The sequence below is a fragment of the Myxocyprinus asiaticus genome, chromosome 22 (genome assembly GCF_019703515.2).
Source record: "Myxocyprinus asiaticus isolate MX2 ecotype Aquarium Trade chromosome 22, UBuf_Myxa_2, whole genome shotgun sequence".
Lineage (NCBI taxonomy): Eukaryota > Metazoa > Chordata > Actinopteri > Cypriniformes > Catostomidae > Myxocyprinus > Myxocyprinus asiaticus.
The window spans coordinates 25,888,292-25,904,999 of NC_059365.1; the positions used below are offsets into that span (position 1 = coordinate 25,888,292).

The window sequence follows — 16,708 nt, forward strand, 5'->3', positions numbered from 1 at the left end:
GCAGCTCACTATGTTTTGGAAAAGAGCTACAGAGGCCATGATTATTCCATGATAATAATTTCATTTTCATCTCACCAATTTTCCTTTTTGGAATATTTCCTTGGAGTTGCATCTTCAAACATACATCTTTTTTTTTTTTTCTTAACTTTTTATTTTTCTAATACTGTTTTGTGTAGCCATCCCAATTAGGGTAGCACTAAATATCCTAATCACTTTAAGCCTCTTTAATTTAATTTAGCTGTCTCACCCTCAGGCCATAGTAGAAATGAGAGGATACATCTGAGAATCCTTCTTTCCCTCCACCACCTTCCAGTTCTCTGAGCACGTTCACATTGTTGCATGTCATTAATTTGCAGCCATGGGTGATCTACATTCAGATAATTCCTTGTCAAGAGTTTGGACCTGGAGAGCCACTCCGTAGTCACTCAGAAATAATTAAGCTCCTAACAGAGCCCAGAAATCACATTGTCAAAGCCTAAACCCTTGGAGAAGAAAGTTAATGGCAGTAATAGAAAGGAAAACAACAGTGTTTGCAACACAGGTGTTCCATTTGTCAGGAAACTCGGAATTATAGATGATACTCGAGTTGCCGTGTTGGGACTTTGGAAGGGGTGTGTCGACAGGAAAGATGATGGAAACAAATTATTTTGAAAAATTATTTCAACTTCTGTACTTTGTTGTATATGACAGTCAACTAGTGACTCACCCTACGTGGTTAGTTTTAAGCAAATTAACTAATTATTTGTTAGATACCATGCATTAACAAAAAGTTGTGTATGAGTGACACATGTAATTCACTTATGTTTATTCACCAGTACAACAGAAAATGAGCTTTTGCTGTCGTTCATTGTGCATTTGTTGAGTTTGGCTTCTTCCTTATTTTGTATCCCACTTGAATGCGTGACATGTCATAGTAACAAATGCCCAACTCGGAGGTACGAGCTTCCCAGGTCCACTTGATGGCAGGATCTATTCATAATTAGTTCGTATAGAGTTTGCAGTTTGCATGTTGCTAAGCTAACAATCATAAGCAGGACACATTTCTAGAACCGATGTGGTTCCCTAATACATACGACAAACAAATATTGGGTAAAATAGTTGCAACACAGTTCCATTTGTCGGACCGAAGGATTAAAATAGAGGGTTTTCTTTTAAAGAAAATAAAAAGAGATATCCCTTTGTCTTATCCCTAACAAGATCAACACTCTTACTGTTACAATAAGTGTCGGAATTGGTTGATGATTTATGAAGTGTTTTCTTAGATAAGCCTAGCTTATGTGGCTTGTGATCTCAGACAGCAGATGGCAAGGAGAGCAGGGAACAATCAAGCATCACCAACCTGATAAACCACTGTGGTGATTCATTAGCATAATGAAAGATGTCATGAAAAATCTGGGCCACATACCATACATCTCAGCTATCTTTTATTTCTCCTTGTGCGCCAAATGGAAAGAATATGCAAATAGATCAACCTTTTATAAGCCATGGCTGCTGTACTGTAGTCAAAGAATAAATACCAGAAGCTTACACTTGTTGGGAAATACAACTTAGCCCAGTAAAGAGACCATTATGAACAAAGACCCAAATTCGAAGTTGCAATCAATTGACAGAGTTTACTGGAGACAACGTGTTTTTCATTCTCCACAATTCCAATGGCAACAATCAGAAAGACAGGTTATAGATGAGTTCAGGGAGAGAAGCAACCAACTGGTAAAAACATAGGAAGATAACAGAAACAGCTCCAAATATGAAATTCATCTGAATGTGTGTCGACAGTACTATTTAAGATATAACATTAATTTTCATAACCATAACTAATTCTAGTACTTAGGTAGGTGTCATGAGTTGTGGGGCCTCTTTACTTGTAATATCCATGAAACATCCAATCCTTGGAAGTTTATTGGCTATGAAACATCTCTTCTCTGTCTGATTGAGTGCTTAACTGGTTTTCCTTTATCTGTGTAAAGTCATAAATGGTTTAAGTTAAAACCAGTTCTTTCACCGGTGGGTGAACACTCCTGGCTGCCGCTTCTCGCCGGTACTCTTGTTTGTGTTTTTCTGAGTGTTTGAATGTTTGGACTCCCTCATTTGCTTTGATACATCTTCTCTTACCTACCTTGGACTATACCCTGGATTATCTACATACTTCATCACTTTATCCACTGGATTCTCCATCTGGATTTGCTGTGGGTTTGCATGGCTCTTACTATTAACTGTGCATCTCTATGCCTCCAGCTGCCAACCTCCGCGATTCTCTGCTGTACCTCCCCTGCTGAGTCTCCAATCTCTCGTTAACTGTTGTGGACAGTATTTGTGTGGTGGGCTATCTCCCACTTCTCAAATCACTGGTAAGGTCTCCGTGTCTCGCTGGTGTTGTACAAATTGCAAAAGAGCATATCAACTCCAGTGCACAGTAGCAATTACGTTGCGCAACCCTTAGTGATGTCGTGCTTCCCCTGCTGTTCATCGCTGATCTAACTATGCACATCTTCGGACTAAAAACATTAGTCCCTGGCCTGCTTAGAGTGGCTGCTCTAGGCTTGTTGATCGGATGCGTTCTTGTCATGGCACTTAGCTATTCACCGCTGCAACTGCGTGGCTTGAAGTCTCAGTCTTGAAGTCTTGAAGCCCCCGGCTTGATAAAGTACTGCCTCTGTAAAGCTCTTGGGATTACCCAACGGCTGCACTACATCCATCGATCTCCTTGTCACTACCTCTCATCTCACTGCTCGTCGCCTTCTGCTATACTGCCGTGCAAAGGCAAAAGGCCGTAACTTTGTTTTTGGTCGAAAATGAGTTATTGATATTTTTGAGACTTTCAAGACCTCCTTTATCATGTGGATAATTATCTTGAGTCAATTCCGTTGTTTTTTCGAGAAAATAATGGGTTGTCTTAACAGTAAATTCCAAAAGCCCAAGAGAAACCAAGGCAGAACTCCGTAACTCCAAATTACCGCTCTTTGACTTTGTTTTGGAACGCTCAAATTGAGTTAGGGTACTCTGCCTTTGTTTAGCCATGCGTCAAAATGAAGTTACTGTGCCGGCATGGAGTTACTGTACTCTGCCTTTGTTTTTACATTAAAGTTTACCACGTTTAAATTACGGTGTAGCCTGTGTACTGTCATACATCTGTCATTGAAGCAATCTGACACACACGATACCTGAATAAAAGTGTAGTAAACAAATATTGTTGAGTGTTTTTCTATAGCGTTTAAGGGAAAATGATGGTTGAGATGGCTTTGAAATGCCGACATAAAGGTCAAGGTAAGAAAGTGTGTAACACAAAAGATGCATTAGACAAACTAATTAGATAGATAGATCGCAATCTACTTCATTTAGCTAGCTAGCAGCCTATAGCATAAATAGGCTACTCGGCTATCCAATGAATAGGCTACCAAACTGCTCCAAATAACAAAGCACTGTAAACAAGCAAAGACTGGATAACTTGCCAGCAATAAGTAATCGTAAATATTATTATTATTATTTTTATTTTTATTTTATTTTTTTTTATTTTTTTTTTCATAATGCAGATTATTCAGTCAGTGCCAGCCTATCAGTGACTGCTGTCAACGTCAGTGTTAGTGAGTCTGGGGCTGCCCACTAGTTGCACGAGTGTGGACTCGAATGGCATGACAGCGTAGCATGTAGCATGGTCACACATAAAATCAGTAGTAACAGTTCGCAATTAAATCTGTCCTACCTTTTCTGGTAACCCGATAAAATCCATGGCAATGAACGTCATCGCAGATGTTTAATCCACAACAATCCACAAGCATTCTGATTTCTGAGCATTATTCCTACTTGCTGGCACAAGTCGATCTTTTAGGCTAGACTACTTTCATTCAATTCGATGTAAAAGCACTTAGGCTAACTTATGTCTTGTATCCTATTATGTTAGTGAACACTGCAATAAATAAATTGGTTTCAAAACGGTATCCAACCACATGTATAATTTTTGTCTGGATGTCAGTTACGGTCAGATTCAGAAAAACAATAAATATAGTCACATACTCTATATTATAGCCTTTGAGATTGGCCAGTCCAGTCCACCAGTCAGAGAGCTGTGCATTGGAGCATGGTAGCTAAATTTAACCCTTGATTAACCAGCTGTGGCACTAACTTGTAAGCCTGTGGCTGTATTTATTATCTCTTATTCCAATCCATGCATTTTAAATTTGTACATGATTTGTTATATCTTTGCATTCCATTATTAATTAAATTATGTTTACTCATTAGAAATATGCTTATCTTGTATTTATTCATATAATTAATTGTCACCTATCTGCAGTCAACCTGTTAGTTTTGCTGCACACCAATTGAAGATATTCTTTACCGCTATGGAGGTATGTGTCATGTCTAATGTATTAAAAATGCCATCAGAATACAACCAAAGCACAGGATAGCAATAAGTACATGGCTATAAGTAATTGTAAATCATCCAAAATAAATGCCATGATCACTAGATTTTATACAGGTGTTACTATAATGATTTTGTAAATAGTGATCATCAACAAAATATTGATAATGTGGAAGTTACTGCCTTTTGCCTTGGCGTGAATTCTCACTTTTTGCAGACAATACAAAGGCAGAGTACAGTAACTTCAAAATAGGGGTCAAAAGTAAAGTTTGAGCTCAAGATTTTTTTATGTAGATAAATTTCATTACTAAAACATCTAATTGCCAGATTTTCAGTGTCCTAGCTATAATACATTTGGCTGGACAACTAAAAAACTTTAAAGTCATTTTTCTCAGTTCCACACTCTAGCGAGTTAAAGTCTTTTGCCTTTGTAGGGCAGTATACCCTCTATCTGGTCAAATCATATGAATACTCGTTACTCTATGCTGCCTGCCACTCATTGTGGGAGAAATTATGACAGCTACAACAGCTATTCCATGCAAACCACCTCACCAACACCGATCTGTGTCTTGACTGTTTACATCCTGCCATTGCTCTGTTTATCTGTCGATCCCTTACAGAAAAGTCCACACTGTTCTGCACCTCAATAACTGATAAAAACCTAGAAATAGTTTTTTTTTTTTTTTTTTACTTACTGAAACATGGCAAATTCCCAATGACTATTTCCACATGAACCTGCTAACTCCCCCTGGATACAACTACCTGGCTAAACCTGGCCTGATTTCCAAGGGTGGTGGTCTGGCTGCTGTCTGTTGCAGCAGTTTGCATGCTAAAATCATTAACTTCCATGAGATTAGCACCTTTAAATACCTGTTTTTTAAAGTTATTGGTCCATCACCCCTGCTTGTGGTTCTTGTGTCGCCCACCAAAATCTTTGTCTAATTTCTTCAGTCATCTGAATGAGCTGTTAAGTCTAACTTGTGCCATGTGTTCATCTGTATTGCTACTTGGTGATTTCAGCATACATGTAGATACTGATTGTGCTGCTGCTCGTGTCTGTGTTTGAGTGTTTCAATTTAGTACAACATGTTGACTTCCATACACACTCTCGTGGCCGCACTCTAGACCTAGTCTGTACTGCTGGTTTAAGTAATGCCTCTTTGCTCGGCTCTCAGATTGGACTGTCTGATCATTGATTCATTGAACTAAGTTGTGAAACCCTTCTCCCTAGGTTATGTCTGAAATCGATTATAACCTACCGCAACTTTAAATCTATTGATCCTGACTCCACTCAATCGTCTCCCTGGTTTACACCTGAACTTTGCACTCTGAAAGCTGCAGGATGCTGCCTTGAGTGTCTCTTTAAGAAAACTGGTTTAACTGTTCACTCATCTGCCTTTAATGACCATATTCAGACATACAAATCTGCATTAAATGCTGCCCGCTCAGCATAGTTTTCTTCCCTAATAAATAATGTCTCTTACAGACCCAAAACACTCCACTATTAACAAACTCACCAACCCACCTGTGTCTGTTATTTCCAATTTTGCTGAGCTTTGTCAGTCATTTCTTCACTTCTTTCAACATAAAATGAATGCACTATACAAACTTTTCCCTCCTATCGTATCTCCAGACGCACCACAGGATTTTCACACTGACCTCACGTTTGGCATATTTTCTGACTTTGCCCCACTAGCCCACCTGCAATTAATAAGTTAATCAAGAAATCTAATTCTACTTCCTGTCAGTTAGACCCTGCCCCCACTGCCCTGATTAAATATAATCTGTCTGCCATTTCGGTGTCTATTTCCCTCATCATCAACAAACTTCTTAGTACTGGTATTGTCCCTCTAGAACTAAAAACTGCAGCTGTCACTCCAGTTTTAAAAAAGCCTGGCCTAGACCTTTCTGACCTTAATAATTACCATCCTATTTCAAATCTCCCTTTTCTGTCCAAATTGATTGAAAAAAGTGGTTGCCTCTCAGATACAATCCTATCTGGCCTCACACAATCTCTTTGAGTGTTTTGAATCTGGATTTCGTCCACTCCATAGCACAGAGACGGCACTCATTAGAGTCATTAATGATCTTCTAATAATGATCTAAGACTCTGGTACCCTCACTATTCTTGTTCTCTTAGATCTCAGTTCTGCATTTGACAGTACCTCACACAGCATACTCATTTCTTGCCTCTCTGCTATTGGCTTTTCTGGTACTGTACTATCCTGGTTCAATTCCTATCTCTCTGACCATCAACACTACATCTCTATCATCAGTCAAAATCTACTACAGCCCCTGTTTCTCAAGGCTTCCCTCAGGATTCTGTTCTTGGTTCACTGCTCTTCATCACTTATATGGTCCCCCTGGGTCATTTCATCCGCCAGCACAGACTCAACTTTCACTGTTTTGCTGATAACACACAGCTTTATATCAGTTCAAAACCCACTGTCCCCTAACCCACAAGCTCCTTATCTGCATGTATCAATGACATCAATACCTGGATGACCAATCATTTTCTCAAACTAGACACAGACAAAACTGATGTACTTTTAGTTGGTTCTTTCGCCACTCTAATCAGTCTGTTGATATTGATGGTGTCCTGGTCAGACCCTCCTCTACAGTCAGAAACTTCTGCATTATTTTTTTATTCTTTACACTCCTACCTTCCTCACATCTCTTCTCTCATAAAAGCTGCTTTCATTCACTTCCGTAATATTGCCAGACTACGCCCCATTCTCAATATAAAAGATGCAGAGACTCTTGTTCACGCATTCATCACTTCATGACTCGACTACTATAACGCCCTCTTTTCTGGTCTCCCCATTAAAACAATCAATAAACTGCAAAATATTCAGAATTCTGCAGCTCGTGTTCTCACTTATTCCAAGAAATCATCTCGCATCACCCCTATTTTACGTAGACTGCACTGGCTACCTGTTTCTTACCACATTCATTATAAATTACTCCTCACAACATTTAAAGCTCTACATGGTCTTTCCAATCCTTACATGACAGTTCTTATTCATCCCTACACACCATCTCGCTCACTCAGGTCTTCTGACTCTGGTTTACTACTCATCCCACATTATAAACTAACATCACTGGGTGGCAGGGCTTTTAGCACTACTGCTCCAACATTATGGAACTCTATCCCACAATCCCTCTGTGACCTCAACGCCATATATGATTTCAAAACCCACCTCAAAACATATCTCTTTGCCCAATGTCATTCTGACTCTTAATTTATCTACTCTTCTCTTGTTTTTTATATATATATTTGCTTGCTACTTGTAAAGCGACCTTGAGTTTTTAGAAAGGCGCTATATAAAACAAACGTATTATTATTATGATTATTTGGTACAAATAAATTTTTTCCCATTACTGCGATTTCACGTTGCATGAAAACTTTACCACCATTTCAATGGCTTATACAATGTGTGCAAGTGTTGGCTGCGTGCCTGTTTAAATGTTTTCATCAAAACTAGCTAATAACCCAATGATTTCAAATTCTGTAAACATCATTTTTGTGCATTGTCTAGATTTTTTTTAAATAAGCTGATTTTTGATAGTTATCAACTTATTTATTTTTGTTTTTGTTCTTTACTTATTCATGCATGCAGCTATTCGGGGAAGCGCAGGAGTTTGCGTCCCAGGGGTGCTTGTAAATAGCCACACAATCTAATCGACTTCCCAGCCAACCAATCAAGCGCATGTAATGAGCAAAAGGCAGAACCTGGGAGGAGTAGTTATCTGCTCTGGCTACCTCTAAACACCAGTCTCACTGGCCCTAATGGTCAAGCCCTCTGTCCAGCCTCTACATTCATTGTCTAAGGTCCAGACCCCCTGGCACCTATCTGAACTCGAAGAGGGAGTGCCCCGCTCAAGGAGGGGATGTGTGAGCATCCCTAATTAAATTACACACAGACATAAGTGGGTTTTCACATCAAGCTGTTCCAGCAAAACACTCCAAAATGCCTGTCTGGTGCCACATCCATCTTCTTCATTACTCCCCACTCCGGTTCTTTTGCTGCTGGTCTCATTCTCTCCGAATGCTTTGGAGCTCTCACTCCAGCAGGCCAGCTGCCAGGTCACGTGTCAGATCTCATGTCAGATCCTCCAGAGAGACAGCACCTCATAACAGGTGCAAGGCTGGAATTGGCAGGACTGTTGACTGTGCTACTAATGCACTCTCAATGGCTACAGTGAAAAAGAATATCTCAGACAAAGAGTGTCAGGCGGAAAAACAACATGAAGAGAGAGTGAAGCAGTCCATGATGCACCTGGCTTCTAAGCACAGGCCCACTCAAGCTTTTTTCACAACTTTTTCACAAGGTTAATTGCACAGGTGGTTTTCTCCAGGGTACAAGATGGGTTAATATCTTTTCCAAAAAATCTGAAGGACAGGAAGGGACAAAGTGAGTGAAAGTTTCACACATCTCCGTCTTTTCGAGCAAGGAGCCTGCAAGTCTCTTTTTAGCTCTTCTTATTGTGTAAATAAGAGCTTTGGATCCATGGCTGTGGGCAATTCAATAGGAGGACACAGTAATGCTACAGATATTGTGTCCTCTAGACAGATCTTCACTGAATTAAGAGGCAAAAATGTTGTGCATGTAGGCTCAGTAGCCTTTTTAACCTCTCTGGAACAATACTCTTAATGAAAACCAACACACATTGAGTTCTTAATGGATCCTTGGTGTTTTTGCTAAACAATGTGAAGGGGTGACACAATAGCAAATTTAATATATGAACAGAGCTTGTTGACATCACTGCATAATTGTTGTAATGGCACGGTTTGATGTGTAGAAATGAGGCATGGCGCCTAATACAGATGGAGTGTCCGTTGCCCTCTCAGTGTAATTTGGAGAAAACGGTTGCACCAAAAAAGTATTTGGACAATAAAGCCACTCTTAAAATGTATGAATTGCATTGCATAAGATAACAAAATATGAGGCCACGGGTATCTGCAAACAAATTATTCTGGAACTGTCTTCACTTTTCTTCACTTCACTTTTTTATAATTACTATCTGAATTGTCCCAAGGTAATTTTTAGTTGATGTTAGAAGTCAGTTCCCCTCAAGTTCAAACAAGTACCCTAGCAGATTAAAAGTTGTTCAATTACTTGTCCTGATTGTCCCACATTATTTTTTCTCTTAATTTTAAACAATATATTTATTGTTTTATCATTTAAATCTGCAAACATATTTTAGAATCTTTAAAGTTTTGTTTGAATAGTGTGCTTATGCGATGTTTCTTTCAAATAAATGCAACTTGGTTTTCATTTTGACACTCATACATTGCCACTGTTTTTTATGTGTTGTGGTTTCTAAGTGTCGCTGAGCTAAGCCACATTTATTTTGTTTAGTCATATTGCTTTTTTATAGGATCTGCATTCTTCATTGGTAGTTTTGACTCTTAAATTAGGTTAGAGACATTTAATGGATAATTTGATGCCACGAAATACATCGGGCTCTTATGAGCACCTCTGTTTGATGGACATTAATGTGTGATGCAGCCTTGATACTCAGCTCATACTCACCTGTAAGCTGACTCAACTCTGGTCATGCCATTCTGACAATCTCTCTGGATTCTCATTACACTCCATTCTGAGATATGTGGTGCACAGGGTGATTTCATTTACCCCATAATCACATAAACCTGAAGATTTGGTTTACTTGCTGCAAAGTCAGTGTTCTTGCAAATCTCAGTTACATATACAGTGGCTGGGGACGTTAGATGCCTGGTGTCGATACAAGGCATTAGAAAGGAGAGGATAGAGGCTGTGTGGCCAAGCGTGCACGTGCATACATTGTAGAAATAATTAAATGTCAACAAGCTTGCTTCGCTGAGTGTCTCACTGGGGGGTTTTACGACCTGCACAGTCACGCTTCGGCAGCCCTTATCCATGACTCAGTCCTCCAGATGTTGTGATGGCACACACACATGCATTTACACACATACTCTGAGCATACACAAACCCCTTCTTTTACACACTAATGTTCTCCCCCACTGCCTCATCTTACTCATTGTGACACTTTACTTTGTTTCTCTCCTCCCCTGTTTCTCTCCCCCTGTGCTGGAAGATAAGCTCCTACCCTCTGTTGGGGAAGCTAATCTGATGTATGAAGTTCACAAATCTGGCAGAGGGCTGTGCTTGTTATCCCCTAATTAAAAATGTGATAGTGCACCAATAAATATACTGGAGAGACGGAACAGGGCCCTTGGGCATTCTGGTACATTTGGCAGGAGCCTGAGGGGCAAGAAACCACATGATACCCCAACAATAAAGAGACAGGTAGCTGAAAGGGACAGACAACAGAGTGGATACGGCAAGATGTTAGAAGTATCCTTAAGGAGCTTGGATTGTAAAACTGCCTTTGTTACAAATTCTCTAATCAGAATTATTAAAATAACAAGAAAAAATAACAAGTGATGTTCCAATATATGTTGACAACATTCAATATAAAGTATAATTTAATATTTATGTAGTTGCTTGGAAATGACTTAAATGAGGGACCATTATTTAGACCATACAGCAACCATTGACAACTATATTAAAAATACAAGTAAAATCTAGTTAAATATAGTCAAGCCATGTCAACACACAGTGGTTTTCACAAAATCGACACAAAATTTTTTATTTTTTATTCATATGCACCAATGCAAAAATACATAGTGGTAAACAGCATTCTTTTGCTCATATATTTTACTAAAACAATGTAAAGCATGTAAAATGCCACACATTATGTGGCGATGATGCAAACAAATAGTTGAATCAGTGGTTTGAACTGCGTCATTGAACTGGACAGTTTGAAATAGCTGATTTGCAGAAATTGATCAAACAGCTCTAACAGCATTTTTGCTACTGAGGTTTAAAGCACAACAATATTCCAATACTTATGTCTAAGCGCTCTCTTGCTAAGCAACTTGTGCAGTCTTAGGGAACTTAATGGCCAAAAACAAATCACTTAAATGTAATTGTGATAGCCACAATGTTTGGTAGTTTCACATCTGCAACAAAATTATATCAACTGTGTAGTAAATATTCAATTGCATAGGTCTTTTATTTCATGGCTTCTTTTGTTTCTTTGAAGACTGTGATTAGAACTGTTTGCCATGCTCTGTTTTATCAGCTCAAATTAAAACAAAACAAAAAGTAGGGCAGAGTTATGTTATATCATCTCAGGGGTTTGCTTAAAATATCTGTTCCTTAAATAATATTACATTATTTCTTCCTGTTTTGTTCTTGTAGTAGATTATGTGCTTTTATTACACTCCCAGCTGATGAGACAGAAAAATAACGTAGATCATATGTTCTAGCAGTTTCTCTAAGAACCGTGTGGAGAGATCATGGGTCCAGCTGGTTCTAGTGGAAGCATGGCCCAATAGGACATTTTTAATGGAGCAGTCATGGGCTGCTTTGGATCATGTTTCCTGTTTTAGTAATTTTGCTTCCTCATGCCTAAGATCTTCTGAACCCAGCCTTCCCAGCTCTCCTGCCCTGGCCATTGCAGATGATGAATTGTGCTACAGTTAAGCAAGCAAATAGTAGGACAAATTTATCAAAGTGTCAGGTGCCCCTTGTGATGTCTAGGTCTCCAAAAAAAGAAGGAAATGAAGGAGCTGTCAAGAATTTTCTGGATTCATGTTGCCTCTAATAAATGTTTACCTGCCCCCTAAATACCCTACTTGGGTGTCAGATGGATGTGGACGTGTTTTGGGGACGCTAACAAACTTTCGGATGCAGCTACTTTAAGAACTATCATTGCTTCCAGAGGACGATGGCACATTCGGTGGAAAGAACAAGGGAGAAGCATGTCCAGGTTTAAACCAATGATCAAAGCTATCAGCCAAGGTGTTGAGGAGCAATTAGAGATAAGCCATGCTTGTTCTGCTCTGGTTTGCTCTAGAACAGCTAGTTTAATTAGCTTGATTTAATCTGGGTAGCTATTAAACAGAGCTTGCTGTGTGAACTGCTTCTTTGATTTTACAGTAACCCTGGATAGGGTTTCGAGTATAAAATGATACAGAAGGAGACAAGACAGAAATTAACACAAATAATTTAATTTAAATTGTATCCACACTTCTTCTTTTTGTGTCTGTTCATTTTTAATCTTAATGTTTTGGCTTTGTTTAATGTGTGTAGTTGTATAAGTGGAAAAACATTCACTCACTCATTTCTGCCACAGTTTAGAGTGTGTGGCATTTTCTGCAATTAATTATGGAGCCGTGTCAACTTTCTTCCTCTTTATAAATTCAATTTGCTGACTGTCATCTACTTTGAATGTGTGAGGAAGCAAAAGATTGATTAACACGCCTGAACTGCTGCCTAAAGCTACCGGCATCTCCGCTACAGACGTTGTCTCTCTGCCAAGGCAGACGTTGAAATCCCAACCCATTCACTAAATGTTTCCCAAGAGTGGCTCGATCATGTGCACAAAAGGATTGATGAAACGATCCCACGCACAACAATAAGTCACCATAATGATTCAAGTTTTAAATAATGCCTCTGCTGGACTACTATGATATAGTGGGGGACCCTCGGTCTCATTAATGCTGGGTAAAGATAGATGACCCAGATAAAGGACCAAAAGCTTATTTTTGAACCCCATCGTTGACCGATGCTTCTGCAGCATATGCTCATGCTGAAAGAAATCTTTACTTTAAATATTTACAAAAGTTTGCGTGCAGAAGTCAGAGTAATGTATTTAGTCAAGACTGATGGTTTCATCTTAGTGTCCGTATAAAAGAAAATGTTTAATTGAAAAATTTTAAAAGTTTAATTCCTACATATGGACAACTGACATGTCCTGCAGTGTGAAAGGCATTTATTATTATTATTTCTCTATCTTTTTAAATATTTAATTTAATTTAATTATAAATAATAATTATGCAGTCAGCTTTAATGACCTCATAATAATTGAGATACTACATTAAATATATGCACTCTACCTTATAGATTCATATATATTTTAACTTATAGTCTTGATGTTTATTAAAAAACAAAAAGCCTCCATGGACATGTTAGGATTCAACTACCCATATTCTTATCAGAGAAATGTATATATAAATTAAACCTACAAACAAACAAACAAACAAACAACTGTCTCTAGACAGAACCTCTGGCCTCATTGTCTTTTAGAAGTCAAACCCAATTTGCAAACACATAGTACTTTGGTGGCATAGCTGTTTTCGAGGTACATCCCACTGTCTTCGAACAATAATAAAATGCCCCTGTATTGACCGTCTCCACACTAAATCTTGGTAAAGAGCACTTAGCTCCCCTGTGCAAGCTGCAGAACGAATACCTGTCAATGGCCATCAGTGAAAACTTTCATCCTCCGGCTCCTCTCCATACGTTAGCCACAGCCTTTAAGCGTTCATGCCTTTAGGGAGCCACGCTATTCGCTTTGCCTTCTGCCCCATTTGCTTTTTTTTTTTTTTTTCTCCCACTCTCTCAGTTTGTTGTGGCCTGACATGGATTGGGCCTACTTACCAGCTCAAGATCAGCGAGTAACAATGCATATGCACATATTTGTGCTGAAACCTGTGTGCAAACTTTTTCACGCAGACATCATGATTCATTAATAAATGTATATGTTTAAATTATTACATTTTGAATCAGCTGAAACCACATGTATGCAAAACTGACAGACTCCCGAAGCATTAAAAACATTAAATGTTTTTTATATGTTGTATACAGTGGCAAGAAAAGTATGTGAACCCTTTGGAATTACCTGCATTTATGTATACATTTGTCTTAAAATCTGTTTTGATCTTCATCTAAGTTACAATAATGAGCAAACACAATCTGTTTGAACTAATAACACAAATTATTGTATTTTCTTGTACATATCGAATACATCATTCAAACATTCACATTATAGGTTGGAAAAAGTATGTGAACCTCTAGGCTAATGATGTCAACAAAAGCTAATTAGAGTAAGGAGTTAGCAAACCTGGGATCCAATAAATGAAACACGATTGGAAGTGTGGGTTAGAGTTACTTTGACTTATAAAAAGCACTGAAAAATTTTGAGTTTGTTATTCAAAAGAATATGTGTGTTTGTGTTTATGTCTATATACAGTGTGTGTGTGTGTGTGTGTCTACGATTAGAAAATTGAATAACTGAGTGACCCTACAATACATATTAATTATTTAAGAGTAACAAAAATTAAGTGTGCTTTCAATCTAAAATTGCATGAAATCTTGGCCTTTAAAAAAATAGGGATGTGTGGAACGACTATGACGTTTATATGAAAATTTTGGAGTCCACTAGTCAACTAGTCTAAAAAGAAAGAAACCCTCAGAAAACAGTCAAAAACATTGTTTATATGCAACCCTTTTAAAATACTTCCAACAGCCAAATCTGATGCTAAATTCCACTGAATAGGGGCATTTATCTGTGATGTGCTTGACTTGCATTATCATCATTGTAGGCTACATTAAATATAGAACATGACATGCATTTAATGAATCAATGTTAGCGAATACAGGCATAATTATTGAAAACAATTAAGTGAATAGTTTAGGACCAATAAAGCTAGCCTAATAGCCTGTTCTAAATGGAAATCGCCAAGTAAAAGTAACTTAACATATTAAAACAGTCAGGACAATGTTGAAATTAATTCACTGTTAAGCCAAGTCTACGAGAGAGAAAAAAATGCACTGAAAAGTTGCGCATATTTCACAACGCGTATTAGCCTATGATCAAATATGACAGCTGTTCGGTTAAGAATGTTAAACAATAACACGATGTGAAAAAAAGAGCTAGGATTAAAAAAAATAGGCCTGTGAGAAATGTGCAATAAACCTAATGTATTGTTCTAAACATGACATGCACACAGAATAAAAGGGTTTAACCCATAAATGCAGTCGGAACATTGTTGAAAATAGCCTTCTTGATCAGTAGGGTAGAAATAATTTGCATACCTAGCCTTACTCAAAAGCATACATTTTTGATAAACAAAATTAACATGTCAACATGGTACGGTGAAAGACATGATTATCCTGTGCTTGAAAAAGCCCGCTCATTGGGAAAATAACTGAAGCACGCACAGATTTAAAGACTTAAATGTGGAAACATCCATAGAGACTTGAAAGCCAGCGTTTTGGAAATCTGCTTCCCACACACCACAAAAGTGATTTCCATAGCTTTACTCGATGAGCCGTATATGGTCTTATGTTAGAATGAATCTTTAAGGATACATTTGGAAAAATGTCCTATTGAACTATGAACTATTTTTGTGCACATAAATACGAAACTTATGCATTTATTAGTGAAGGAGACCCAGTGTGTGGATCTGTAAGTATAAGTAGGAATTTATGTGAGTGTGTTCTAAGTGAAACTAAGCTCTGATACTCCACTCTGTCCTCCTTCCAGAAGGTGATGAGACAGGTGTGATGGACAGCCTGATGGAGGCCCTGCAGTCTGGAGCAGCCTTCCGTGACCGCAGGAAACGAACCCCACGCAACGGTAAGACCACTTCCTCCATCTGTATTCCAGCTGACACCAACCACCCACACAGCACCTTTTTTTGCTTTACATTTCATCACGCCTTTAATAACGTTGAACCGAAGTACCATTTCCCTGCGCACTTTTAAAATTTAGCTCACTTTATTGCCCTTCTAGTTCTCCGTTTTGAAACTTTTCATTATGTTTTCATATTGGATTCATTGCTGCATTACCATTCATAAGTCACTGATTACAGAAACTGATTGTAGATTCTGGGTCCTTGGAGGATGGTTTAACATAATCTTAATGTTAACATATTCCATCATGCCATGATGAATTGAGCAGACCCTGTGGGGAGGAAACAGACCACCTGCTGTAGGTGCTTTGCTGAATTAAGATGCCAAGGACGGGCAGACAAGTGTCTATAACTACTATAGCTTTCCAGCACAGTTACAGTGGCCTCAATAAGTCTCTCTTTTCCCAAGTCCTTGTCCATGCATGCTTATAGTGCATAAACTTGCTCATGTCATTAGAAATACTCCTGGTATGTAGTGATCTAAATGTTGGGAGAACAACAAAAAATCCAGCATCATCATCAAGAGAGCCAAATAAGAAAAGCATGCCAAAACCATATCACTGCTCAGTCCAAGAGGAGGAAGTTTGTGAGGAAACCTTCAGATCACCATTACAATTGCATCTAATCTCAATATACCATGTTGCTAGGGTTTACACACCTGTCCCAAATATCACACTTACACCAGGACCACTGATTTGTCCCCATGCTGCTCTACTTTATCTCGTCTCACCAAAAGTTTTTGCCATGATCCCTTGTGTCAGTCCAGGGGTCTATGAAGAGGTCATGAATAAGTAAGGTGTCATGCTGTATGAAACGTGTCT

At 38.5% G+C, this 16,708-nt stretch overlaps 1 protein-coding gene across 7 annotated transcripts in view; it reads left to right on the forward strand.

The window, feature by feature from the left end:
* Positions 1-16,708, forward strand: part of LOC127412971 (protein diaphanous homolog 2-like) — a 625,488-nt gene that overhangs the window by 545,845 nt on the left and 62,935 nt on the right. For all 7 annotated transcript variants that reach the window (XM_051649717.1, XM_051649721.1, XM_051649722.1 and 4 more), the window contains one exon: positions 15,740-15,832. In XM_051649717.1, coding sequence (XP_051505677.1) covers positions 15,740-15,832 — 93 coding nt within the window. The remainder of the gene's footprint in view (positions 1-15,739; positions 15,833-16,708) is intronic.